Source organism: Cavia porcellus, unplaced genomic scaffold (assembly GCF_034190915.1).
Source record: "Cavia porcellus strain 051 isolate PalLab524CR breed Dunkin Hartley unplaced genomic scaffold, mCavPor4.1 scaffold_17, whole genome shotgun sequence".
Taxonomy (NCBI): domain Eukaryota; kingdom Metazoa; phylum Chordata; class Mammalia; order Rodentia; family Caviidae; genus Cavia; species Cavia porcellus.
In genome coordinates this window covers 34,548,647-34,575,607 of record NW_026947500.1, presented here as the reverse complement: position 1 = coordinate 34,575,607, position 26,961 = coordinate 34,548,647, and the positions used below count along the sequence as shown (strand labels likewise).

General features: G+C 39.4%; 1 protein-coding gene across 1 annotated transcript; it reads left to right on the top strand.

Moving 5' to 3' along the window:
* The first annotated feature begins 1,720 nt into the window (after positions 1-1,720).
* Positions 1,721-25,211, top strand: Traf6 (TNF receptor associated factor 6). The gene is made up of 7 exons (XM_003463834.5): positions 1,721-1,934; positions 8,927-9,249; positions 12,479-12,629; positions 13,511-13,669; positions 15,152-15,223; positions 17,193-17,270; positions 18,999-25,211. Exons 2-7 carry the CDS (start codon positions 8,948-8,950, stop codon positions 19,866-19,868), a joined length of 1,632 nt encoding a protein of 543 aa, XP_003463882.1. The 5' UTR covers positions 1,721-1,934; positions 8,927-8,947; the 3' UTR covers positions 19,869-25,211.
* The last annotated feature ends 1,750 nt before the right edge of the window (positions 25,212-26,961 follow it).

The following is a 26,961-nucleotide window of genomic DNA, read 5'->3' as shown; positions in this document are numbered from 1 at the left end:
CCTGTGTGCCTGGGGCATGGGTGAGCCCAGAGAGTCTACAAGGTAGTTAAAAAAGAAATAGGATTTAGAGGTAGAAAAGGGTCCTCCCTCAAGGATGCTAACAGGGTAAAGAAATACACCCAAGACATTTGATTCTGTTTTTGAAAATCTAGTGCTGAGTTCTCCCACATAGACTTCTTTTTTAACAGCTGATCCTGACAAAAGTCCTGCTAGACAGACATCATTATCTTTTTTTATACTTTTGGAAACTGAAGCTGGGAGAAGACTTAATTTACACCAAAGCTTATCCTAATAAATAGTAAGAAACCTTTCTCCCGCGGTCTTCCTTTTCTGTATCTCTCAGTTTCATATGATGATTGCTTTCCCATTCCTTAAGAGATTTATTTGTAAAAGGGTGATATTGGGGAGGGTTACACAAGGACTGGACATTCTACTGGCAATGCTTTATTTTTTAAAGTGGGACAAACACAAATGTTTGGATATAATTTTTTATATTTTTATATCTCAAATAGTTTGAGACACATTTTTAAAGGGAATCAACTGAGTCTGACAACTAACAACAAACTCTTGCCTTAAATAGATAAGCATTTTTAGTAAACATTTGCCAATAAAACCAGGATCTATACTATGGTAAATATTTATTGAGAACATATTTATCTTTTCCTAGACAATTTTAAATCACATATTTATACATGTATTAAATTATCCCATTCAACAACTTTATTACTATTACCACATTAATATGAGATAAGAACATTGAGATGTAGATTAGGTAACTTAATCTAAATTCATGCAGCTCATGAAAGGAAAAAAAAAAACACTGGATCAGCATACCTATGTACATATGACCACTCCCCTGTATCACGTACTCTGTGAGGTGGAAGACAACCAAATTTGCTGAAGTGGGTGCAAATCTTTTCGTGCATGGCTTGCAATGAGTCCCTACATTTCGTAGACATTTCTGTCCAGTTAAACTAGGAATTCAAAATAGTTTTCTCATGACAATGACAAGGGACGGGCTAGTATTCATGCATGGGCTGACTCCCTTGGCCTGGGTGAAGGGGAAGGACCGTGTGATTAATAGATGGCTCTACCTAAGTGGAAACTTCCCTGGCAAAGAGGGTGGAGTTAGAGATTAAAGAATTCTCCAAAACGAAGAGATCTTAGGAGATGGGTTTTTCTCCTGCTTGAATAGGAAGGCTATGAAAATGCAATTTGGGATTACTGGTGTCTCTGATGCGCACCAAATCAGTTATTCCAGGACTGATTCATCACACGCAGATTACCCCCAAACCCTGACGTGCAACACACACAGAGAGGAGAGAAAAATACAGAAAGACACACAGAGACAGAGACACAGAGAGAGGGCAGAGACAGAGAGAAGAGAGGAGAGAGCTGAGAGAGGAGAGGTGGGGGGACAGTGGGAGAAGAAAAGAGAGAGACACCGGAGAGAGGGAAGGGAGAGAAGGGAGAAAGAGGAGAGGGATAGAGCGGAGAAAGGGAGAGAGAGAGATGAAGGCAGGGGAGAATGAGACTATGAATCAGGATTGTGGAGCAAGACCTTCCACAGGAGGACACCTGAGTAGGAGGGAAGCCCACCAAACGACCTGGCTCACAGAAGCGAGCCCCGCGCCTGCGCAGTAGCTCTCGCCGTGGAGGACCCGCGCCAGGGGGCGCTCGTGGGCCCGGGCCGCTCTGGCTCCTCCCCCGCGCTCCCCGCCTCTGGCTGCCCAGGGAGAGCGGAGAAGGCGGAAGCAGTGGAGTCCGTACCCGGGGCCAGGTTCCCGGTGCTCCGCGTAGCCAACAGCTGCGGCGGCCTGCGGGCCGGAGCTTGGTATCCGGCCGCCTCCCCTCGGAACCCCGCGTGCATCTTCCCTCGGCGCCTCGGCCGACGCAGCCCCGCCTGCCGTGTTCGCACCCCGCGCGCTCCAGCGGTGAGTCCGCCGGGGGCCAGAGCGTCCTCGCCTCCCGCGGCTCGGGGGCCCAAGGGAGCCCGCTGTCCGCGGACGGGCTCGGGGTGCTGCCCGCCACCCCCCCTCCCTCCGCGCGGGCGGGGAGCACTGCTCCGCACCCCGCTTCCCGGCTGTCGGCGGACTCCGCGTCCCCGAGCCCCGCACTCCCTGCGCGCGCCCCGGCCACTTCCGCGCCCTGCGCCCCTCACCTGCCTTCCTGTCCCCTTCCCAGAAAAGGGGCCGCCTCCAGCAGGTCTCCGCCCCGCGGATCTCGCAGGAGTTGAAATTTTCAAAAACAAAACAAAAACTTTACCTTCCCAGCGACTCCCTCTGTCACTGTCATGGAAAAGCTATTTTTAGGTTCCTTGTTGGACTCCATAGAAGTTCGGGGACTGAATGTAAAAAAAAAATTGACACTAATGTTTCTTCCCCGCCTCTGCCCTCGGTATATCTAGTGATTGTTCCAAGCGCTTGGGTTGATAAAGCTGTTCCTTGTATTTGGCTTCAGGGGAACTCCAACTGAGAGTTAGGACTGCCCTGAATTTGAACAGAAAGTACCTAAAGAATGCTAGGAGCTTGAACTTAGCTACTGACATTTGATCCCTTCTTTGATACTAGGGAAGGTAGAGGGGCTTTGCGGTTTTTGGAGGTTGGGGATCCATTAAGGACAGTGGCCTATTTTGTGACCGAAAGAACCAATGTTTCTGGCCTTAGTTTCTCATGTGAATTACAGAAGAGTCACCCAGATTTCAACCTTAAGACACGAGGTACATTATAATTTTCAGAACTATCAGGCGAGGACTGCTGTGTGATCATTTTTGATACCTGGTGCTAGCAAATGTTTGGCCATTTGGGTTGTGAAAGAAATTGTTCAAATCTTTGCCTCCTCAAGGGAAGAAAACAGTGCCTAAGAAGGGAAATGCACCTTGAATTTGGATTCAACGTTAAGTTACAGTAACTGCATATTTTGTACCATCTCTTGTCCATTGTAACACATTTGTAGGTCTTTGCATTTTAGCTACAGATTTTAAGGATTTGGTTAGTTGTTTCTATTTCTAAAGCTGGTGACAAATTAAAGGAATCTGTATTTTCTTTTACATGGTTTTACTTTACGAGTTAAATATTTACTCATGTTTGAATTTCAGTTGACTTGAAATTGACTCATTTAAGGCATAACATACTATATTCTTTAACTTCATACATTTCTCTTATTAGCACTGTTGCTGTTAGTGAATCAAGTTTTAGTGAATTACTGGACTTCTTCCCATGTCCTACAACATGTAGCAGTAGTGTCTTGAGATTATAATGTATGTGCAGGTACTAATTTTGAGATTTAAGCCATGGTTTATGACAAGGCTAATTTAAAATACTCATTTTGCAGCCAAAATAACTTGACCAGTGGTTACACCTCAATATTTAAATAAAATAGTACTTCCCACACTAGATTCCCAAATGCAATAAAGAAAATTGGAAACATCAAGCTCTTAACATACCTAAGGGACCATTTAAACTTTGTTCCATCCTCTCCATTAACTCACGTAGAAAGTCATGTAAATAAGTAAACAAATGTATTTTACAAAAGCATACTAATTCTTATTTTAGCTCTTCTTTGCCCTTCCTTTGATGTGGTTCTGTAGGGTATAGAACAAGGTTAAAAAGAATCCTGATCCGGAGCTTAGTGTTGTATGGTATGCATCCACATTGTCTTCTGTTCCTACTTTAAGCCAGCTCAAAGCACTTTTGTGCTCAGTGTTAATTAAAATAGCTATTCATTGTAGTTAGAAAAGTGTATCTTCACTTTAGCTATTGCAGTAGGTAAAAGTAAAGAAAAAAGTATTTTAACTTACCCAAAGGGGAATAAACATAAAAATAGAAAACAGCACTCAAAAATACCACTTTCAGCTTCATTTTCCCTTTGCAGGCTAGTTACATGGGACTGTATACTATAGACTTAGAGAATGAGTGTCCAAAGGTTTGTCTGAAAGATACGCAGTAGGATCAGAAAATAAGGTGAATGTTTAATACAGTAAAAAGCATGTTGTCATTAATCCCCCTCAAAATACTCCCTATTGTTTCTTGTACACTTATCTCATCATTTTGTTGTTTTCTGAAGCAGTTCTGAAGTCTCTTGTGAATGACTTTAGATGCGGTGTCACAGTTGCCTTGATATCCTAAAATGACTCAAAGCTATCAACTTTCAGGGTCATTTTGACTTTGGGGACCAGTCAGAAGTCTCATGATATCAGAGCAGATGAAACTGCTTGTTGTGGACTCAAAATAATGTTTTTACAAGCCTGCCTTTCCACTGGATAAATTTGATGTCAGCATTCACTGTATTTGTGATCACATGTGTAAAGACAAAATTAGGACTTCCAGAACTATTTCCATTAACTTTACATTGTTTCATTTTGTGCTGAAGTACTATGCTGGGTACAGTCTTCTTTTTTTGTGTTTTGTTTTTTTTATTTTTTTTATTTTGAGACAAAGTCTCACTGAGTCACTGAGTTATCCAGATAGGACTTGGACTTGGGACCCTCCTGCCTTAGCCTCCCAGGGTCTGAGGATTGTGGGCATGTGATAACCTGTTAGAGGGTCCACTTTAATGTCTTACACTGTGTTCCCACAGGGGAGTTTCTTTGAAGGAATCTTGACTAATGGAACAGATTTTCGTAGGAATGCATTAGCATTCAAGTTTATCGACCTTAAAGTCTTTTGAACAAGGCAAGAAGAAGATAGTATATACACAGTTTGTAACTGAATTTTAAACTGGATAGGGGGCCAGAAAAGGTTGGCTAAGTTCACTCCTGTTTGCCTTTGTCTTCTGGGGCTATACTGTGGTAGGTGGTATACAACAAATAAATATTTTTTCATGAGTGATTTTACTGAGATAAATATATCTAATGTCAGGGGTACAGAATAATGGGCCATCTCATACACAGTTGGTGGGGATGAGAATCAGAAAACCTTTGTTTTAAGTTGGATAACCAGCATTACCTGTCATAAAGCTTAAAAATTTATATACAGTTTGACTCAACAATTCTATTCCTAGGAAATTTACTTCAGGAAGTAACTGATACAGTACTGTATATCAGAAGGAAAATAGCAAAGGTGTAAACCATGATGTGGCATGGCAGTGTCATTTATCCTCAAGTACGAAGGGGACAAAGAGGGCCTTGGGCCTCATCTTAGGGCCGCTGTGTACATGACTGCTGTTGGGCACTATCTTACATTTCTTCCTTTCTCCCAATCTGCATGACCTTCTCTAGGAGTCCATATTAGAAATAGCAAGGTATTTCCAGCTTTTCAGAAGTATGCTATGAAAACTAAACGTGGAAAACAAAATACCAACTATCTTTGCTGATTCTTTGGAATTTGATCAATTCAGTTTAATTATGCTGGACAACTCTTGTAAATGAGAAGGGGACTAAGAGATAGAGGGACTTAAGAGAGAGAGGAGGGGAACTTAAAAGAATTAAAATTAATTAATGGATACCAACTACCCACAATGAATTTCATCATTATGGGCTACAAACTTGTACCAATAAAATAAAAATTTAAATTAAAAAGTACGTAATAGTAGTTATAGTCATCGCATTAGTATACTATAATAAAAACAAGGAGAAGTAAGTCTTCAATGCTGCTTCATAGGTATATTTGTTAAAACACTGATAAACATGGCGTACTACCAAGTACATACTTTATTAATTAGGTAATCTTGGGGAAGTTACTTAACCTTTTTAAGCTATGAATTCCCACTTTGGCAAGTGAGGTCAATAAAACTATTAGAGTACTATATAAAGCTGTGGGATATAATAATTCAGTCTTACCACCAGGCTGTCCTGAGTGTTTTGCATATACATGAATGTATTGAATCCTTTCAGTAGCTCTCAGGTGAATCCAGTTGTTAAACTCCCATTTTATGGATGAGGAAATTGAGTCACAGGAAAGTGTTATAACTTACCCATGTCATACACCAGGTCATGGAAGTAAAGAGTAAAGTCCAGATCATCCAGTCTGGCAGCTGATCTCCTCACCATTTCACTCAGGCCTTGCCAGGCAGGACAGTTCACTGGCCTTTGTAGGTGAATAAATGGTACTCTTAGTCTGTAAGATAAATAAGGAGATATTCATAGGGGTAAAAGGATTGAGGGCTGCTGTCTTAATCCTAGATTTGGTAAGGTGGGAGCCAAAATTTTTATATATTATGAGATAGGCAGGGGATAATTGCCTGCTGTATTAACTAGACATTTATAGTCTGCTTCTAGAACTGTATCTGGTACATATTAAGAGCTTTCCTCAAGAGTAGTTATCTAAAGTAGAGATACAGTTAGAGGGCTGTGAATTGGTTTAAGATATAAGTGTCTGTTCATTTCAGTTGCCTATTTTTTTCATTGGATATTTTACTTTGGAGACTTTGATCTTTTTTGAGTTCTTTATATATTCTAGATATTAGTCCTGTCTCTGAGGAATAGCTGGTAAAAATTCTTTTTCGCATTCTATAGTTTGTCTTTTCATCCTGTTAGTTTGCTACACATCCTTTGCTGTGCAGTTTTGTTTTGTTTTGTTTGTACTAGGCATCAAACTGGCGACCTCCTGCTTGCCAGGCAGGCGCTTATGCCACTGAGCTAAACCCTTAGCCCAGGGCAGTTTTTGTTTTAAATTTGATTTGGACCCATTTATTGGTTCTTGTGCATTTGTATTCTGTTAAGAAGGTCCTTGCTTACACCTGTGTCAAGAGTTTTAGCTGTTTTATCTTCCAATAGATTGTTTCTGTTTTAGCATTTCAATCTTTGATCCATTTTGATTTTGGTTTAGTGCATGGTAAAAGATATGGGTCTAGATTTTATCCTCTTCAAGTAGATAGCCAGAAGTACAAATAGCCAATAAATGCATGAAAAAATGTTCAATATCTGTGGCTATTTTAGAGAAGTACGAATTCAAACACTGAGATTCTACCGCACCCCAGAAAGAATGGCCATCATTGGGAAATCAGTAATAACAAATGCTGGTGAAGTGGCAGGGAAAAAAGAAGAAACCTTTGTAAATAAGTACAAACTACAAAAATCAGTATGATGAATCCTCAAAACAGTAAAATTAGAAATTCCATTCAATGCAGCTGTTTCTCATTGTTATCTTTTCGAGAACGAAGGGGACAGCATATTATAGTGATACATGCATACCTGTGTTTACAGCTATACAACTCATAATTCCTAAATCTTAGAAGTGGCTTATACGCCCATCAGTGGATGAATAGATAAAGAAAATATGGCATTTACACACAATGGAGTACTTCTCTACTATAGAGAAGGATGTTTAAAGTCATTTGTAAGAAAATAATCGCACCTTGAGAACATAATGTTAAGTAAAGTAAGTCAGACACACAAGTTTAAATACTACATGATTTCTCTTATATGAAAAATCCAAAGTATATAGATAAAGAGCAAAATAAAAAGTAGATAATAGAAAGTAGGAAAATGTTTTACAAAAGGGAAAGAAATGAAGAGATGGAGGAAGGAGAGGAGGGAAAAGATTGAAAAGAGTTGATACGTTATGCACGTGTACCAACTCCCCACAATAATTGTTACCGTTGTGTACTACAAACGTGTATTGATACAAAAATACAAAAATAAAACACATTTTTATAAAAGATACATACATTTACCGCTTACCGTGAGGCATAAAATCATTATGTACTGTAAACATGTACCAATAAAAATTTGTAAAGACAGCTCGTCACGTAAGTACCATAAAGGTTTAGAATTTTAAAATATCCCATATGCTCATGAAATCACTAGTTTTTCATAAGCTAAGAAGCCACACTTGTGTTTTCAGTCATGAATAATAAAACAGTCACTTGACCTGACTGAAGGCAGAAGGACAAAAGATTCGTGTTTTTATTTCCATCCTTGCTGTGCAGTCAGAATCCCCTCACTGACCTTTGGGAAGTCCTGCTAGAATTTTGGATCTGGAAGGAGAAACAAGATTCAAATAGCCAAGTCACTTGCTCAGAAGCGCACTTTACTTGTTGCCTTTGCACTGCTCTGCTAGCACCGCCCTGCCAGCTCTGTCGTGCTGCTCGGCTCAGCGTGCTTGAAGGAACTTAAGCAGCACGACTCGGTTCTTCAGCAGATACTTAATGAACACCTATTATCTGACACTCTTGCAGTTAATACTGAGGGTATGGAAATGAAAAGTTCCTGACCCACGTCACAGGAAACAGACGTGTAAATAGAGATAACATGATATGGATGAGTGTTACAGCTGAAGTGCGTTTTCTTTTTTAACCTTACATTGTCATCCTCCCAGATCATGAGCTCCTTTAAGGGCCCAGCCTTTGTGTGCACTAAGTGCTTTGCATAGATCATCGTGTATAATTCTCTGAAGGAGGGAATCAGATAATTTGTAAAATAGTAGTCATAAAGCAAAGCTCCAGACGGTTTAAAAATTGTTTTGTAAATGTTACAGTTTGTATGTAGATGTGGTAATAGGTGGGGCTCTTCTGAGGTGGCAGAGTCTAGGGTGTGTGATGCTGGGATCAAGGATGCGCTGCTGGATGGGATGCGTGGTGCAATGCTAGGATTAAAGTGCCTGGCTCTGGGTGTGAGAGCTGCTCAGCTAAGGGCGGGTAAGCTAATAAGATAAACGGGAGGGAAAGAGGCTTGCTGCTGGTCACTTTTAGATTCTGCCTTCTGCCTGCCATGAGCTGTTTTTCCTCTGCCATGCCCCTCTGCCATGCCACCCTGCCTTGGAGTCAACCAAGTGTGAACTGGTCCACAAACTGAGCTAGATAAGCTTTTCCTCTAACTTTGGGCAGCAAGTATTTCATCTCAGCAACAAAAACAGTAACTAGGACAGTAAATAAGATTGGCACACCTTATACTATAATTGAGTTCATAGGTGACTTGCATTAATAAGGTATAAGGATATGTGTGTGTGTTTGCATGCTAAAGCATTTTTTCCTTGCTGTTCCGCAGAGCACTTGATAATCCGTTACTATGAGTCTGTTAAACTGTGAAAACAGCTGTGGATCCAGCCAGTCTGAGAGTGACTGCTGCACTGCCATGGCCAGCTCCTGCAGCACTGCAGCAAAGGATGACAGTGTGAGCGGGATGACCAGCACCAGCACAGGGACCCTGTCCGGCTCCTTCATGGAAGAGATCCAGGGGTACGATGTGGAGTTCGACCCGCCCCTGGAGAGCAAGTACGAGTGCCCTATCTGCTTGATGGCTCTGCGGGAAGCCGTGCAGACGCCCTGTGGCCATAGGTTCTGCAAAGCCTGCATCATCAAATCAATAAGGTATGTGGGCTTGATGCCGAGGGGTTCCTGCGACAGAAACAGATGCAAAGAACTTTACACAGGACACACCTCCCCTACTTAGAAAATAAAATCGTAGTCAGAAAATTCAGTTTGATTCAGAAAGGTGAATTGTCTTTCCCCGCTTCCCCTGACATTCAGAGCAATAAGAAAGCAAATAACTACTTCTGCCTCAAGCAGTTTGAATGCACACCAGGAGAGCGCTGTGCTTTAAGAAAATATTTTTAAATATACCTTAACTGACACTAGTAGAATATGATAATCTCAACCACACAGAACACTTGATTTTCCTGGTGATTGGTTACTCTGATTGTACCCATGGTAAAGTCTGGTATTTAATGTCTGTGAACACCTGTAAAATAACTAGTACTTCTAAGGCAGGCATTAAGGGAAGGCTGCACCTTCACACTCAGTATGTCCATAATCAGCCTCTCTTCCCTGCCTGCAGTATCTGTTCTGAATCACCGCTGACTCTAACAACCTTCTACTTCTACTGTCGCCTTCTTCCTGTCTCATCACAGCATCCAGAGTGAACCTGGTAAAATAAGTAAGACGATGTCGTCCCCACTGAGGAGGTGGCAGCAGGTATCTGGGAGTGCAATCCAGAGCCCTAGAGAGATTTGTGTGACAGGTGCATGCTTAATTTTCTGACCTCGCCTCTCCTGGGTTCCCTGCCTTTCCGTTCATTCCTTCTTTGCTATTCATAATGTCAAGCATACCCCTGCCTCAGTGAGTTGCTTTAGCTGTTCTCGCTGCTCCAAGCATTCTTGCCATGTGTACCCCCTGAATTCTCTCCAGAGTGGCTGAAATACCACCCTGACAGGTTCTGTGGCTACTCTGTTTATACCAAAGCAGGCCTCTGTCCTACTTTCCCCAACATGCCTGGTCTTCACCAGGTTCTACTTTTTCTTTGCAGAACTTCTGCCTGGTAAAACAGGAGGTAATTTTGTTTGCCTGCTTGCCCCACTGGAAGGCAAGCTTCTTGAGAGCAGAAATTCAAATCTGTTTTGTTGTTTGATATTATCCAAGTGCCAGGAGCAATGGGTTATCAATAGTAACTAGTCAGTAAATGAGTTGTTTTACCTGAAATACGTGGGATTTCCACAGATCATTCAACTTCATCTCTTGGGAAATAGACACCTTTTATTATAATTCAGAAGTAAATGGGAATATTTTTATATATGACAAAGGAGCTCAGTATAGGACAAAAACTTAAAAGGGAGAATTATGTCATTCAGTAAACAGCCATCTATCCATTATATCAGTGAAATCATTCCTAGTAGGTTAAACTGTGTGACTAGTCATTGGCCTTGCAAGTTTTTATCTCAACTTTTACACTAACTTTTCTGTAGAACTTGAAGTGAAGGCAGCTGTATCCCTGCTGTGGACGTGGCTTTACTGCAGTTGTAAGGGAGTGTGTCCACTGCAGTTTTGAGAGATTATGTTTCCTCGTGTAGACTAACAGGAGCTCTATAGAATGGTTCTCTCCGCTTCACCACTGCTGAGATTTGGGGTGGATTGGACTTTCCTTGTTGTGGAGAGTATCCTGTGTGTTGTGGGATTGTTAGCCTGCCTGTGCCTCCTGGATGCTATTAATATCCACCCTGCCCCCAGCAGTGAGACCTATAGTGACTCCTGGGAGCACAATAGCCCCTGGTTGAGGTACTGGTTCAGGGTATTTGTATTGAACCTATCGCATTTGTGTGCCATTAGCCAGCTGTTGTTACTGAAAGCTTTTAAGAGGTTCACCATCAATGGCTTCAGGTATACAAGAGAGCAATGTTAAAGGGCCAATCTTTTTTTCTGTCTTACAAGTTTTGTTTATATTGTATTTAGGTTTCCAAAAAAATTAAAAAGTAACCTGCTATGAATTGATGATTTTCCTGTAGATAAAAATGTATTTTATCAAGTGCCACCTCTGCCCAGGAAGGTACTTATTGTTTAGCAGCTTTTTAATAGCAAAACATGTTTGAAAGCAGCAGGACAGTGATGTGAAAAGGAAGTAAAACTCACAACGGAAATCCGAGGTTTTTTCCTACTACCTCCCGCTAAGCTATAAATGGTCACCTACTTTGTGTCTAATGTTCATGAAGGAACTGCTCTAAAATTTTTCATGGAGTGTAGTCATTCAAAGAATCAAACTACATCTCAGTTTAATTCCATTTTCTTTTGGAAAGGTTGGTAATACTCTGATCAGTGATTTTCCATTTACTTTATAAGTTTCTTATTTTCTTTTAGATATATGTCACTTTTGGCTTGGGGTATATATTTCATTAAATATTACTTCATGTGTTATCAGATTATATTTCACAGTGTGGTAATTACGCTGTCTGAGAAAGGTACCATAAAGATTACATATGTCTCTGGCCTTTATGAGTTGTAAAGCATTTGACAGCACTATTTTTCAGTCACTTTTCTATGTGCCTCAGCAGCCATCACTCGAGTACAGAAGAGGGGCTCAGGAAGTGTTTGAGTGGTTGATTAAGGTTCCCATAGCCCATCTGACCTGTCTAAAACCAAAAGGGGAAAGATAGGGCCCCCACATACCCCATTATAAGGTAAGAAGGAGGGAGAGAGAAGAAAGAAAACCAGCCAGCCACTGGGAAGTCTGACATAAAGGTGCTTTAATTTCCTATTACCTTGGGCTTTAGCTCAGTGGCTCAAGCACTTGCCTAGTGAACGTGAGGTCATGAGTTTGATCCTTGGTACCAAAAAAATTAAAAAAAACCCAAAACTTTCTATTATCTAAATACACAAATTAAGAGAACTTCCGTTGCACATAGCTTGGAGTGTCTTAGGGAGTGTTGCATAGTACACGTTCGTGTGAGCCTCACAGGCACTGCTAGTGGCTCACTTGTGACTGAGCAGTGTCCTGCAGATGAGTTTTCAGTGTCAGGAGCAGTGTAGTCCATCTCACTAGGGGACTGCACAGGTGCTATCAGGATGGAGGCCAGCCAGACTGTCAGTATTCCCATTCTTCACTTTCACTTCATTTTTTGCCAATCAAAACACCATTTTATTCAGTAAGTGTCATTTTTGAGCTGGAATCTGTTCCACAATCTAAAATCTAAATTCATAAGTTACCCATAAAAGAGTTTATTTTGGTGGTATTATGCAATAAAATGTACTAACCTTACTTTGTATGATAAAAGTCAGTTTTTATAATGTGAATGTTTCAATCAACTAATTGAATACATCTTGTTGCTTTTAGGGATGCAGGTCACAAATGTCCCGTTGACAATGAAATTCTACTGGAAAATCAACTATTTCCTGACAATTTTGCAAAACGAGAGATTCTTTCTCTCATGGTGAAATGTCCAAATGAAGGCTGCTTGCACAAGATGGAACTGAGGCATCTTGAGGTATTAAAGTCATTTCCTAGCTGTGTGTTTATGTGCCAGAAAGCTTCTAGAGAATAGAAATTGTGCTGTGTTAATTTGTGCATTTCTGTTACCAAGAGTATAATAGTTCTTAAATTCTTTCTGAGTGAATATTAACTCTTTGATTTTTAAATATAAATGTAAGAAGAAACTAGGAATTTTTTATCTAGTTTATTCTAGCTCTTCCCCAGCAATTATTAAAAAAATCAGTATTCTACAACTGTGGGGAGCAAAACTGATGGACAGCATTGTAAATTCAGGTGTCACACTTCAGTGCATTAGCGTCATTTCTTTCATTTGAAATACGCAGTAAGTCCCATGTAACTATTGTGTTAGTACCCTCATAGGACTTTTTTCTGTTTTTCTAAATTGTACATTTTATTGTGAACTAAATGAAGCACTTTTCAGTTAATTTGACATGAACTGAAAGCATTACAGAATGCAAGAATGTGTTCTTAAAATAATTCTTAGTTTGGTGACTTTTACCAGAAATAGTTTTAATTGTATTTGAAATTAAACATTTAAGGTAGACTTGCAGTCTGCCCCTTTTACTTAGTCCTTTTTGAGGAAGTGGCTCTTAAAAATTGTACTGAATTGCTATTCTGGGAGTCTAACCTTCTTCTAATTCACTTCCCTAACTGAATGTATGAACTTGAGAATTCACATTCTTCATATAAATTTATAGTCTGCACCACTATTTGAAAAGAATCCATTGTCTTTTATATTGTAAGTCATGCTGTGTATAGTAGATAATGTAGTTTTGGTAGCCAATTCTAAAAAAGAGAGCCAGAAACTCTTAGAAGAGATTTTTCTTCAGAAGACTCAGGACGAGCAAAGACTAATTGATTATTTTTTCTTTATAGGATCATCAAGCACATTGTGAGTTTGCTCTTATTAATTGTCTCCAATGCCAACGCCCAATTCAAAAATGCCAGCTTAATATTCATATCCTCAAGGACTGTCCAAGAAGACAAGTTTCTTGTATAAACTGTGCTGTATCCATGGCATTTGAAGAAAAAGAGGTATGTACCGACTTGGATTTGTTAATTCTACTGCTTTTTTAAAACCAGGCCTTAATGTATATTTGAGACGGTTAGCAGTAGATAAGGATATGACTAGAATTGTGATTCTGCATTATTTTTTGGAAAATTGACTTGTCGGAAATGAAAGTATAATCAGTATTTTATAAGTGTGTAGTTTATATTTACATTTTCTTTTTTTTTTTTTTTAAATAATCTTTTTTTTTTTTTTTTTTTTTCAATTTTATTTTTCTTTTTCTCTTTTTATCGGTACCGGGGATCAAACTCAAGACCACCTGCTTGCAAGGCTGGTGCTTATCCCCAGCCCCTATATTTACATATTTTTCTTATAAATATTGTTTATCCTAGTAACTACTATTATAGATTTACAGGCAACAAAGCTGCTAGGAAATGCATTTGGTAGTCAGGTCTCCTATATGTGTGGATTTCTGATTGCAGACATAAAAATGATTGCTATCTAAGATTTATACAGGATTATCTTAAAAAAGAGAATGAGTTGATACAAAGGATAATTAAATCCCCTGAAGTTTATACCATTGGTGATGATTTATTGTCCTATATATTATATTTACATTTTAGTATATATTTTATACTTTCATTAAAAAGTGTGCCTTTTAAAAAGAAACTTCATGGTACCTGACAGCACCAAAAAGACAGAACAATTTTTATTCAGAGATCAAAATATGGAGAAGTTGGATAGTTTTATATTAATGTTAGTGTCAAAACTTATCACCAAATTCTAGCCCTTTATCTGTATCTTTTGTGCTATCTACCAAAATAAACTCTATAATTTTTATTTTTAGCTAATACTTAGATACTTCCTTAAACTTTAGTTGTTATTAATTCATGTTACGATTTTTACTGTGATCAAGCATTCTTGTTATTTGATAAAATACTTTTTAAAAGCTCACTTGCTAAAAGGATAGAGAAATTTTAGTCATAATTAAGAAAAATTAACGTCTCTTTGTGAGACTTGAATATATTAGATGGACTTAACCTGTAAGGTTAATTATTTCTCAGTGTATCAACTGAACTAAAGTCATTGTATTGTAGTAGACAGCATATGAGAACTTAGGGACCAAAGCCTCACACCTTAATAGTACATTTGTTCAGTAACTCTGACAAGAGTTTTAATTAAATTGTCATGCTGCTGCTGAAAACTTTTGGAAGGCGATTGCCTTTGAAGAATTATAGTATGAGCAAATTATATCCAAACTAGTCACAAATAGACTGCTTCGGGTTAAAAGGAAGTGATTTAGAAATTCTTTTGTAGACTGCCATATTCTTTAAGGGAGCTGGAAGGCTAGAAAATAGCTGTATAAAGGCTGTTCTCACATTTTTGCCTAACATAAATCAGTATATTTCATTTGTTCATGATGAAAACAATACTTTTTATAAAAATTGGTTGTTTATATTTTTTAAAATTTTTTCATGCTTTTCTTATATTTCTCTCATAAAATTTAGATCCATGACCAGAACTGCCCTTTGGCAAATGTCATCTGTGAATACTGCCACACCGTGCTCATCAGAGAACAGGTAAAATGATTCTTTTCCATGAATTAAAAGCTTCAACATAGCTTAAAGAAGTGTTAGCTTTTTAACTGAAAATTTAAATCAGTATGACAAATCAACACAAGTTGAAGAAGTATTAGAATTTATAAAACTTCACAAATATTTTTTCATAGAAATTAATATAATTAATACTTTCGAGGTGCTTTAGGTGCTTTTCATTATTTAAAATTTAAAATTTCTAAATCACTAACATAATACTTATGTTTATGTATAGCACATACATTAATGTAATTAATAAAAACTTGTGAAAGAACAAAAATCCAGTAATTCTTTAAGCACTTAAAATCTCTAAGTCACATCACACCTAAGTTTATGAATCTGTATAAGATCATATTTAAAGATAAGCACAATTAAAGGTCCCATTTAGGGAAAGAAATAACTTCTCATGTGTGTATTTGGTTTTGAGATGGAATCCAGGGCTTTGCACATGCTGGGCAAGTGCTTACCACTGAAGTACAGCCCCTGCCCAAGAAAAGAACGGCCTTAAGAATTCCGTGTTTACACACTGTGAAATGAGGTGCCCAGAGAATAGCCAGAAGAGAAGCAAAGCTGTTGAGCAGCAAAACATGATTTGTAGCTGCGTTCCTGAGGCTCTGGAAGGTCTGAGATTTCCAGGACGTACGTGCCCTATTCTAGTTGTCATTTAGGCCACAGATGGGCCATCATCAGAGACCATAAGTATAAAAACAGTTTTGATGATTAGTAGAGAAAGGAAAATTCCATCTGATTGTTATCTTCTGACATTTGGGGAGTTTACCCACAAAATACAAATATTAGTCACCAAATAGATATACACCCATAAAATCTGCAAACCTGGAGGTCATTATTGATTACCTTACTACGTAGAAACAAGTGAAATCTGTCACTTGACTAAACTTTTCCATTTGTCTGTTAACAGAGTCCCTTAGTTTCTTTCCAGCAAAATCTTAATTTGAAGGTGTTAAACTTCTTTTTGCTTACACCCCACCTCCTTGGTTTTCCTTTTTGCTGTCTTTTAATATGTAAAGGAAATCATGCAGCATACTTAAAACCCAGCAGAAAGAAACTAGGAAAAAACCCATCAGAAAACCTCAGCTTTGATCCTAGCTATGCTGTTAACCTGCCCTCCGATCTGTACAGCCAACATTCAATACCACTTTCAAAGAATATGATCTTGTAAATGGAACTTGCTCTAAAGAATGTGTTTTTGAAGCAGGTTATGGTGGCCTAATAATCCATCAAGTATATGGCAGCAAGAGGCTGAGGCAGGAAGAACACAAGTTTGATCCCAGTCTGGGCAACTTAGCAACTTGGCAAGACCCTGTCTCAAACATGGAGACTAAAAAAGGGCTAGCTATCCAGGTCAGTGTGAAGGCCTTGAGTTCAGTGCCCAGCACCACAAAGAATGAGACAGTGTATCTTTGATTCCCTTATCAAGGGCCTGAGGCTTTCTAGAATGTGCTTAAAATATCTTCTAACATTTTAGCCCCCAAATATCTGAATCCCATCAGTTTAACCAAAATATTCCCAGGTTAACAAAAGGTAAGGTGATTTGTGGACAGTTTTCATAAGGGAAGTAGAGTCTTTTCAGAGGCTTTAATGCATGCAGTTGAATGGTACAGTTTTCAGTTGTACTAGTCAGAAGTTGTTCTTTCTTGAAAATACCACTAGAGGGTGCCAGTTGCTGTAAGAGAAACAAATTCCTCTTAGGAAGTGAACATTGTTGAATTTGGAGGGGGCAAATACTAAGGGATTTTTAGAAATGAATATTATTTCAGTCTTTATGGGTGACAGGTTTCTGCCACTTAGCTTTGCCATAGTTGCCCCAGAACAGCCATCAATAATACACAGTTTTGTTTAGACAAAACATAAACTGCCTTTTACATGTCATCTCATCAGGCTGGACCCTCAGATGCAGGGAAAAACATTTTTTGACCTTTGTTTTAATTTTCAGATGCCTACTCACTATGACCTAGACTGTCCTACGGCCCCAGTCCCATGCACCTTCAGTACTTTTGGTTGCCATGAGAAGGTAACTTCCTTTCGTTGGTGGTGTTTTTTTGTTTGGTTTAGTTTGATTTTTTTTCCACATTTGAATTCTTAAATATAAATCGAAAATACTCAATTATGTAGTCTAGTGGAGAATACAAACAAGAATATGTTTGTAAATAGCGTGATTGGTTCTGTGATAAAGTCATTGATGATGTGAACAGACACAGAAGCACACAGCAGTGCGTTAAGAGCAACAGTGGCAAACCTTTTAGAGCTTGGGATGATACAAACAGCCTGCAGATCCAGGAGCCAGTATGCACCTAAGCAGAGGTTAAACAGAGGATAGAGGGAAGGTGTATCGCCTGTGGAGCTGCGGAGATAGGAGGAACAAAGAAGAGGAGGCTCCTAGAGTGATTTCTGGCCTGGGCCCCTGGATAGGTGGGGAAGGGCCATTCAGAAGCAGAATGAATACAGGGAGAGGTTTAAAAAAAACAGTTGACTTTTAAATGTATTCAGTTATAAATTTGAGTTCACCCAGCTGTGAAACATTCAGGTGGAGATGACAAATGACATGAGGTGCATTTGTGGTCTTCAGTGCCAAAGAGAAATTGGACTCAAAATTTGGATTTTGGAGAGTGATTTTTTGTGATAAAGGAAGGTGTGATAGTGATCATAGAGAATAAATATGTACAGGAAAGAGAAGTCAAGGGCCAGGGGTACAACTGAGCAGCATAAGCGCCCTGCCTGGCAAACACAAGGTCTGGAGTTCAATGCCTGGTACCAAAAAACCCCAAGAAAGAGAAATCAGCAGGGGAAAAGAACCATGAAAGAACAATGTTATGGAAACAGATGAATCAGGCAAAATGAAAATATCATATGGCTCCAGGTGGTCTTCAAGACTAGAGCTCAGTGGTGTCAAGTGTTGTTCTTTCTAGAGAGTACAATTACTCTTTTGTTTTCCTATTATGCTTTTTTAACTTATAATAAGTATTTAATAATTTAAAAGGTAGAACAGTATGTGCTGTGATTACATTTTGTGAAAAAATTGGGTATTGTTTGTGTGTGCAGAGAAAAAGACCTGAAAAATAATATCAAAGTACTAGTGAAGCTGGGTGAAATAATAAGTAACTTTTTAAAAATCATCTTTTAATTTTCCTGTAACATGCAGGAATTTTCTTCATGATAAACATTGTTACATTATGACTATTTTAGTTAGCAAATAAGATGTTCTTGATTACCTTCAGATAGTATGGAGAAGGCAAATATTCCAGTTTGGAGTAGACTTACATTCCAAATGAAGAAATGGGTACATTACTTCGACCTTAAAGGCAAAGGCAGAAAATGGTATTAATCAGAGGGAAATATAAAATCAGTAGAGGTTTGCCCTTTTCTAATGGGGGATATCTTAATAGCTGTATTTTGTGGGAAAATGTAAAGGAAGAGAGTTTGAAGGTAGAGGAAGGGATCACCAAGTGCAAGTACAGATAGAGCGTTACTCTTAACATCTTGAATGTGAGTGTAGACACTAGTATCTTTGTAGATCAAAAGAGATTCATTTGAGGAAAGCTGAGAATAGTTTTCAGAGAGCCTCAGATTTTAGTGAAGAGGTAATATCATCTCATTGGATCAACAATTTAGTGAAGGCACAGGAAAGTTATACAAGATTGAGAGAATCTGTAGAACTTAAAGACATGTTACTTGGCCTGGCCAGGTCCTTCTTAGTCCTCAGTTATCTGGTCCCCACCTAAGGCTTGTACTTGGTTTTTAGATGCAGAGGAATCACTTGGCACGACACCTACAAGAGAATACCCAATCGCACATGAGAATGCTGGCCCAGGCTGTTCATAGTTTAAACCTTGCTTTAACTCCCGCGCCTCCGCGTGATATGCTGCCATATGATTCTGCCTCTCTGTCCCGGGTTTCCTCTGGGTGCCACTCAGAGGTCCAGAATTTCCAGGAAACCATTCAACAATTAGAGGGTCGCCTTGTAAGACAAGACCATCAAATCCGGGAGCTAACAGCTAAGATGGAAACTCAGTGTACGTATGTAAGTGAGCTTAAACGAACTATTCGAACCCTCGAGGACAAAGTTGCGGAAATCGAAGCACAACAGTGCAATGGGATTTACATTTGGAAGATTGGCAACTTCGGGATGCACTTAAAGTCTCAGGAAGAGGAGAAGCCTGTTGTCATCCATAGCCCTGGATTCTACACAGGCAAACCTGGGTACAAACTGTGCATGCGCCTGCACCTTCAGTTACCAACTGCTCAGCGCTGTGCAAACTATATATCCCTGTTCGTCCACACAATGCAAGGAGAGTATGACAGCCACCTCCCTTGGCCCTTCCAGGGGACAATACGGCTTACAATTCTCGATCAGTCTGAAGCACCAGTAAGGCAAAACCATGAAGAGATAATGGATGCCAAACCAGAGCTGCTAGCCTTCCAGCGGCCCACAATCCCACGGAACCCAAAAGGTTTTGGCTATGTAACTTTCATGCACCTGGAAGCCCTGAGACAAAGAACCTTCATTAAGGACGATACGTTACTAGTGCGCTGTGAAGTTTCTACCCGCTTTGACATGGGTGGCCTTCGAAAGGAGGGTTTTCAGGCACGAAGTACTGATGTAGGGGTGTAGCATCCCTTCATTCGTCTAAAAAGAAGAACTGTATTGAAAAATAATGGCTTTCCTTGCCTTGTATTTGAGAAAAATATGCAAACAAAGAGAAAGAAACAGTGGGGAAAAGGTAATACCAGTGAATGTTCTTGAAGAGACACTTGCTGCATCTTCCTGTTACATACGTAAGGCACTTTTCCCTAGGAATCTACATACTTCATGCCTTTTCAGAAATGTTACATTTGAAGTGCTCTGGGCAGCAGCGACCACTTTGTGAGTTAGTGTACCTCTTTGTTGTACTTTTACGGTCGCCCCAGTGTATTTGCTGTCAAACAATGACAACAAAAACCCAGCATGTACTGCTAACGCTCAAACCTCTCATAATAATGGGTTTTGCTTAAAAACCTGGCTTATTTTTGTGGTATCCTATGAAATATATTAAATGTGAGATCACTACTGCCTATGCTATTGCCAGTGAAAGAGTGACTGCTCCGGAAAGATAAGTTCTCATTTTATTTGATGTCCTGCATTTCAGAGGATTTTAAGCATAATCCTTAGAAACTTTAAGTTCTCATTCACCCCGTTCCTTTCCTCCTTATGTTTACCAATACTCAGGGACTAGTTTAAATCCTGAGTGTGGACTTACTTGTTGTGAACATGTCTGTTAAGTAACTTGTGTAAGTGTCTGATTCCGCCTTGGTTATGTCCTTCCCTGAGGTCATCTGTGGTATCTCCAGGGTTTCCAATGCCGAGTCCCGCGTATCCCCCAGCGGCTGGCTCAGTGTTGCTCTGCAGAACCCTTTTGGTCTGTTCAGTAGAAAGTAAATTCCGCAGCCCTGCCCATGTCTTCTGTTTGTTTTGTGCTCACAAAATCACAAACATAAGAATCAAAAGAAACCATTATGGCATCTCACTGGTGATGGAAGCTATATGAGCCAGAAACGTTTCAGCCCTTCTGATGACCCTTTAGTTTTATTTCAGGGATTCAAAATTGATTTCCTAAAAACAAATTTTTTAAATTTAAGCAATGTTTGGCGGCACAGAGGAAGTTAAACCAAGGTTGGAAGTCAGAGAGGTAGTATCCCAGCACAGCCTCCCTGAGTAGGGTGCTTTAGTCCAGTAGGTTCTGAGGAGGGTTCTGTAGAGTGTGTTGCAGTGGGCACATGTTCCCGGTAGGGAGAAGACATATACATGCCATAATGTGTTTGTTAACAGCCTATATGCAATAAAATACTGTGGTATCTAGTTTTCAGGTGGTCAGATAAGTAGCATGAGTATTTATAAAGAATCAAAAGGACCCACCCACTACTGTTTTACACAAGATTATTCAAAGTTTCTGGTAATGAGAAATAGTATTACATGTCCCAAGAGCCCAAATCAGAACCCCAGCCAGCATTCAAGATCTGTCTTCCTTTCAGGAGGAAGCTCAGAGTCCTTGTATGTGGAGAGGAGTCTGATTTTTCATCCCAAATAACTATAGCAAGTATCATTGTGACCTTTCCTTGTGTTTTTCTCTCCACTCCCTTAGTGTCCCATTCAGTGTGAAGGTTCTTGCTCTTGTCACACAGTGACGGTGTTAGGAAAAGACCTTGTTCCCCGCACCACGTGACTACCACTGGCTCACCCATCACTAGTTACCAGCCTGTTTCCTGCCAGGTTGTGTCCTTTAGCTGTTTTTTCCAAACAGCTCCTGAGAATGATTGCAGCTCCGCCACCTAAGTAGGAACACCTGTGCTGCTGCTACCCGATAATTGTTTGTCAGTCAATAAATAATCAAACTCCATATAAAAAGTAAACAAGAGTTAGTTCTGTGTTTGCATAGAAATAGCCTGAAGAAAATATCCTAAATTATTTCGGATGGCTTATTTTTTGTGCATTCTTGTGCTTTTCACATTTTCTACAGTACTTTTATCAGAAAAGAAAATTAATTGTTGCCACAAGCGCTGAGTTCCTATTTGAAAAAGGAAGTGATATTTAAAAGCTTCCTGGTTAAATTTCTATTAAAAGCATGTCTCTGTGATAGGTACTAAGAGGAGTCATTTCCTCCCTTGGTTGTGTTCTTTTTTAATTTATTTATTTATTTTTGCTCATTTAGAAACTTTAAAGACAGCTACTTGCATAGCCTTAACTTTTCATAGCTTCCAACTTCCCATCTCTAAAGGAAGTTGGGCTGAATGTTTCTAAGGTCCCCTAGCCATTAAAGTTCTATCTTACAAAACTGAGTTTTAACCCAAAGAACGTTGATAATACCAATCAAAGAGTTTTACCAGTGAAAACTTGCTTCACCTTTCTCTTTGCTGACACTGACGTTTTACTTCAACTCAGTGTCCATCATCTGGCTCACCTCTTCTTTTATTAAAGTGAATGATTTTTGTAATTCCCAACATTGAGTATTTTGTAATAAACAGGTTGTTTTATACTAGTCATTTGCTGTTGTAGATACAAACTAGATCCAATTTTCAGCAGTCTTTCAAATAGAAAGTTTTTCATAAGATTCAACTTGGAATCAGGTCTGAACCTGGAAACTGGCATCTTTGTGTTTGAATCTCCTACCCCATTCCTAAGCAACCTAGTTTCACCTGTTATGTCTACACACATTTGAACTGTGGATTTATATTTTATTAACCATCTTTTAACATAGTCATCTTCACCACCATTAATGTTTTTAAAAGTGTTTACCCTTTTTCTATGCTGCAGTTCAAACATTTTGCTCTCAGAAAACACGTCTGGATGCTGACTTGTAATTTGGTAGTTTATTACTGTTCTTTATCTGTTGAAATAGCAGCAGTTTCCATCTATACTAAAATATAATTCAACTTTTACTTGGGGGACAAAGAATACAAAAAGTGAATTAGAAGGAAAAGTGGATTTTCTTACCCTAATGAAGGCCAATAGTGATGCTAAGTGATCTCTAGCAGTTAATTTTTGTGACTGTTATAAATTGCGTTCTTGGTTACTGGTTCTATGCCAGTGAGTCTCGGGCAAACTAAGAACCTTCTTATGAATTATGCATGCAATTAGCATACATTCTCCTTACTGAGGAGCAATTGCTTGTCATCCCTTTATCTAGGGACTCCTGAATTCTCTAGTGACTAAAAAACATTTTTAATGATTAGATTTTTCTAACTTACGACTTTGAAGTACTTTTACACGGATTCAGTTACTAACACTGGTCTGCTCCTGGCTCAGTTAAATTCTGTTCATCATTTTATATAAAATGTCATTAGGTTTGTGTGTGTGTGTGTGTGTGTGTGTGTGATGCCTACTTCTCTGGAGGCCTTGAGGAAAAAGGAATGGTAGTTTATGTGTCTTTTGAAATAATGCTTTTTAAATTCCCAGATTCACACAGTAGCCTGTAGCTAGCTTCTTGGATGCTGTCACTGTGCCTTTAAAATGAATTAGCACCTCCAGACTCTCAGTATCTAGGAAGATGGCCTCATGAAACCAATCTGAATGGATCTCAGCAGATTATAACCCAGTGCACTGCTTTTACATTGAGTCAAAGACTGACACTTGACAGAAGTTGCCTAGTTGTTTCACTAAACATCTCCAGTGTGTTACAGTTCCCCATCTCACCTCTGCCTACAGAGGTGGAAGTCACAATACAGTCAAACTAAAAATAATTCAGGATCAGGAAAAGGTTTTTGTGGAGTAGGAAATGAGGTGCTCCTTCTCCTGTCACTGCTTTGTCTGCGGGACGCTAGCCTCGCGTGGTAGAGGAGGGAAGGAAGGGAATGCCGCTCTGCTCTGCAGATTTGCGGCTCTGCATGGAGCTCAGTCCTGCTGCTAGAAAGCCACCAAAGCCACGTTAACCAGTTATTTCCATGCCGGCCCCCCCGGGAAGGTAGAATGTAGGGCAGGGACAGTGTTCTGGTCACTCATCCGCCTCCTGTCCTTAGCACACAGATAGACACGCAAACATGTAGTAACATTAAATGAAGACAGGTTGAAACTGACCGGTTTCTAATAGGTGTTGTAACTTCTAGGTTCACTAAGGCATAGATGTCACTCTCAACGTCTTCACTCAGCACTTTATCATGAAATTTTTCAAACATACAGGGAGGTTTAAAATTGAGTGGACATCTGTAACCTAGAATGTACAATAACATTTTGCTGTATTTGCGCTCCGGTAGATACTCCTTTTCACTAGCTTTTAGGCTTTGGTTTCTCTTCTTTGGAGTAACTTGTTATATTTGTAACTAGCAGTGTAGTCCTCACTTTAATTTTAAACTTTTATGTAAATGTTAGGCTGAAATTTTATTTATTTTGCCTGAAGGGATATTTTTGGAATGCATTTATTTGAAAGCCCTTGATCGGTCGTGCAGAATATTCTAATGTTATTTTCACACTTGATAAATTATCCAATTAATTTCTTTGGTGAGAATGTAATTTTGGGCTCATTTTGTTTATGTAAGGTTCCAGCCGCTGAAGCAGCTATGTAATTTAGCATATAAACCACTAAATTAGGAACTAAGAGATAAATTTTACTGCTGACTGACCATGGAAAAACCAGTTTTCTTTGTGCTGTTTTATCTACCTATAATGTGGGGACAAGAATCCGAAATTTAAATATTATTATGTAATAGATAATGTTTATTAATGCTTAGATCTGTGTTAGAAGCCACTTTATGAACCCAGAGAAGCCTCTTAGAATTTTGTAACTGTTTGGGACTGGAATGAAATGTAACTTTTGAAAAATTGAAACTTCTAGTGGTCAAAGCATCTTATCAGAAAACCTTCTGTTGCTCAGAAACTGTGTTGCCAGCGAATTTGTAAGTAGTCTTCATTATTCATTTGGATTCTGAAATACATGCTTTATAAGAGAAAGCGAATGTCAGATGAGTGTTGGGTCATGGTACTCAACACTGAAAATGAATGTCCGGTTTAAAGGAAAGTTGTACTGAAGGTTTTAAAAGTATCCCCTCCCTAAGCCAGGCTCTCGCAGCTGCTTTGCCTCAGACCATCTCCACCAGGAGAAAACAGCCAGACTGCAAGGCTGGCAGAGAGGCAGAGGCGGCTCCCGCACCCCGTCTCATAGATAAGTGTGACCCGTGCCTTATCATCATGCTATGAATGTAAATTCACATTTATCTCACCAAAGCAGCTGGAGTTTTTACTTTAACCGTGTCTTAGTCATTGCAAGGATATGACCAAAGCAATGTTCCTTGAATGACACCTTTTTGAATGTAAATTTAGCAAACATCCCAGACTGATGTATCTTCCCCTCTCCTGTCTATTGTTTCAAGAGCCTTTATATTTCAAGAATATCTTTACAAAAAGAGTACTCTTGATTGAAATGAAATATCTGTTAAAATATAAGCAATATCCCAAATGGTGTTTAATAAAATAACCAGAGTGCTTTGATTGTGTTCTAGTGTTCTGTTTGGGGGATTGTAACACTATATTAGGAAGAACAGTGCCAGGCGCTAGTTTTTAATTGAAATTTTAAAACTTAATACCTTTCTCTGTTGGAAAGTGGTAAGTGAAGATTCATTCTATTTCTTGGTTTAGGCCATCATTTCTTTTTCTGGACCCTTTAAGATTACAGTTTTTGAAACACAGTTGGTGCTAACAAGACAGAAGCTTCCTATAACCGCTTTAAACCCAGTGAGAAAAAGAGACAGTGTGAAACCAGGTAAGCTCATGGCTTTATCTCCAACAGGCAAAACTTCCCAACTCCAGGGCTGTCTGTGGCTGCCCCTGTTTTGTCCCTGACTTCACAAGTGGGTTTTTACATTAAGCCTGCCTCACAACTATGAGGCCATTAAAAGGATTTTAGAAAACTCTATGAGGTAATCCACGTCTCTTCCAAAACAGACTCAAGTCCACGAGTAGGGTACAAAGCTTACGGTATGACAGGTAAGTGCTTTATAAAATGCCACCTTACTTTTAAACTTCCAAAAGAGCAGTGCTATTAATCTCATAATAAATACTATTTACAGTTTGAGTTCATTTTGGGGTTAGCTTCTGAACACTTTACATCTAGTTCATTCTATGAATGGCTGTTATACAGTTAACACATTTTTAAAATTGAGATTCATCATAGGGCCAGCAGGGACAAGATTATCTCATAAAGTGCCATAGCCTTACAGGAAATGATGCGTAATTATAGTAATTTTGTTTGTGCAGGTGTGGTAGTCGGCTTTCCATGACTGACAAAGTACTAAGCTAATCAGCATAAAAGGAGCAAAGGTTTACTCTGGCTCATGGGTTCAGACAGCTCAGTCCATGGCCTCGTGACCCTGCAGGTTTGTACCTGTGGCTGCACAGTGCTTCATGCTAGGACCACATGGTCATCCAGCCGTATGGCACCCAGGAAACAGAGACAGGAAGGGGTAGGGTCCTAACACCACCTATGGGCTCACCCCCAGTGAACCTCTACCACTGGGTCCCACCTCAAAAAATGCTGTCTTTTTGTACAGCAAGGCTTATAGAACTGCATTTGACTATGTTTATGTCTTTAGGGTTAGAGTTGTAATTTTTTCTCTACAGTAAAATTACATAGCTACATCACAAAAATAATATGTACTCTGCTGCAACTGAAATAAAATGTTTAGGAGACACTTGATTTCACTACATTTGATATATCCTGATGTTTTCTGTTCTGTTTCACTTTGAAAATATAGCCTAGAAACATAAATGAGTCCATCAGATTATAATTTGCCTCTTAAGACCTGGGGTACTTAAAGTAGCTCCAGAAGTTAGAAGCCAAATTCATTCTTATACACACAAACACTGTAAAGGGCCTTCAGGCCACAAAGGAGTCCAACACTGACCTTCGGGTTCCTATCTTTAGCGCCCTCCTGGTCCTACCTATGCTCATTCCTGGCACTCGGCTCCCCTTGGTCAGCCCCTGTGGATTGGCCTCTCAGTGCCTGGTCCTGTTGGTCCCACCATTCCACTCTCCCCTCCACTGGAGATCAACTTGTTGCTTTGTGAAAGGAAGTCACTGCCTTCTTGAAGATTTACATCCTCTCCAGGTCTCCAAATTATTTTAAAGACTAAAGCTTTAGGAAACAAACAAAACATATAAAGAGGTCCTGTGAGTATATGCCTATAGTCCCACCACTCTGGGAAACTGAGCCAGGAGAATGGAAGTTCGAGTCCAGCCTGG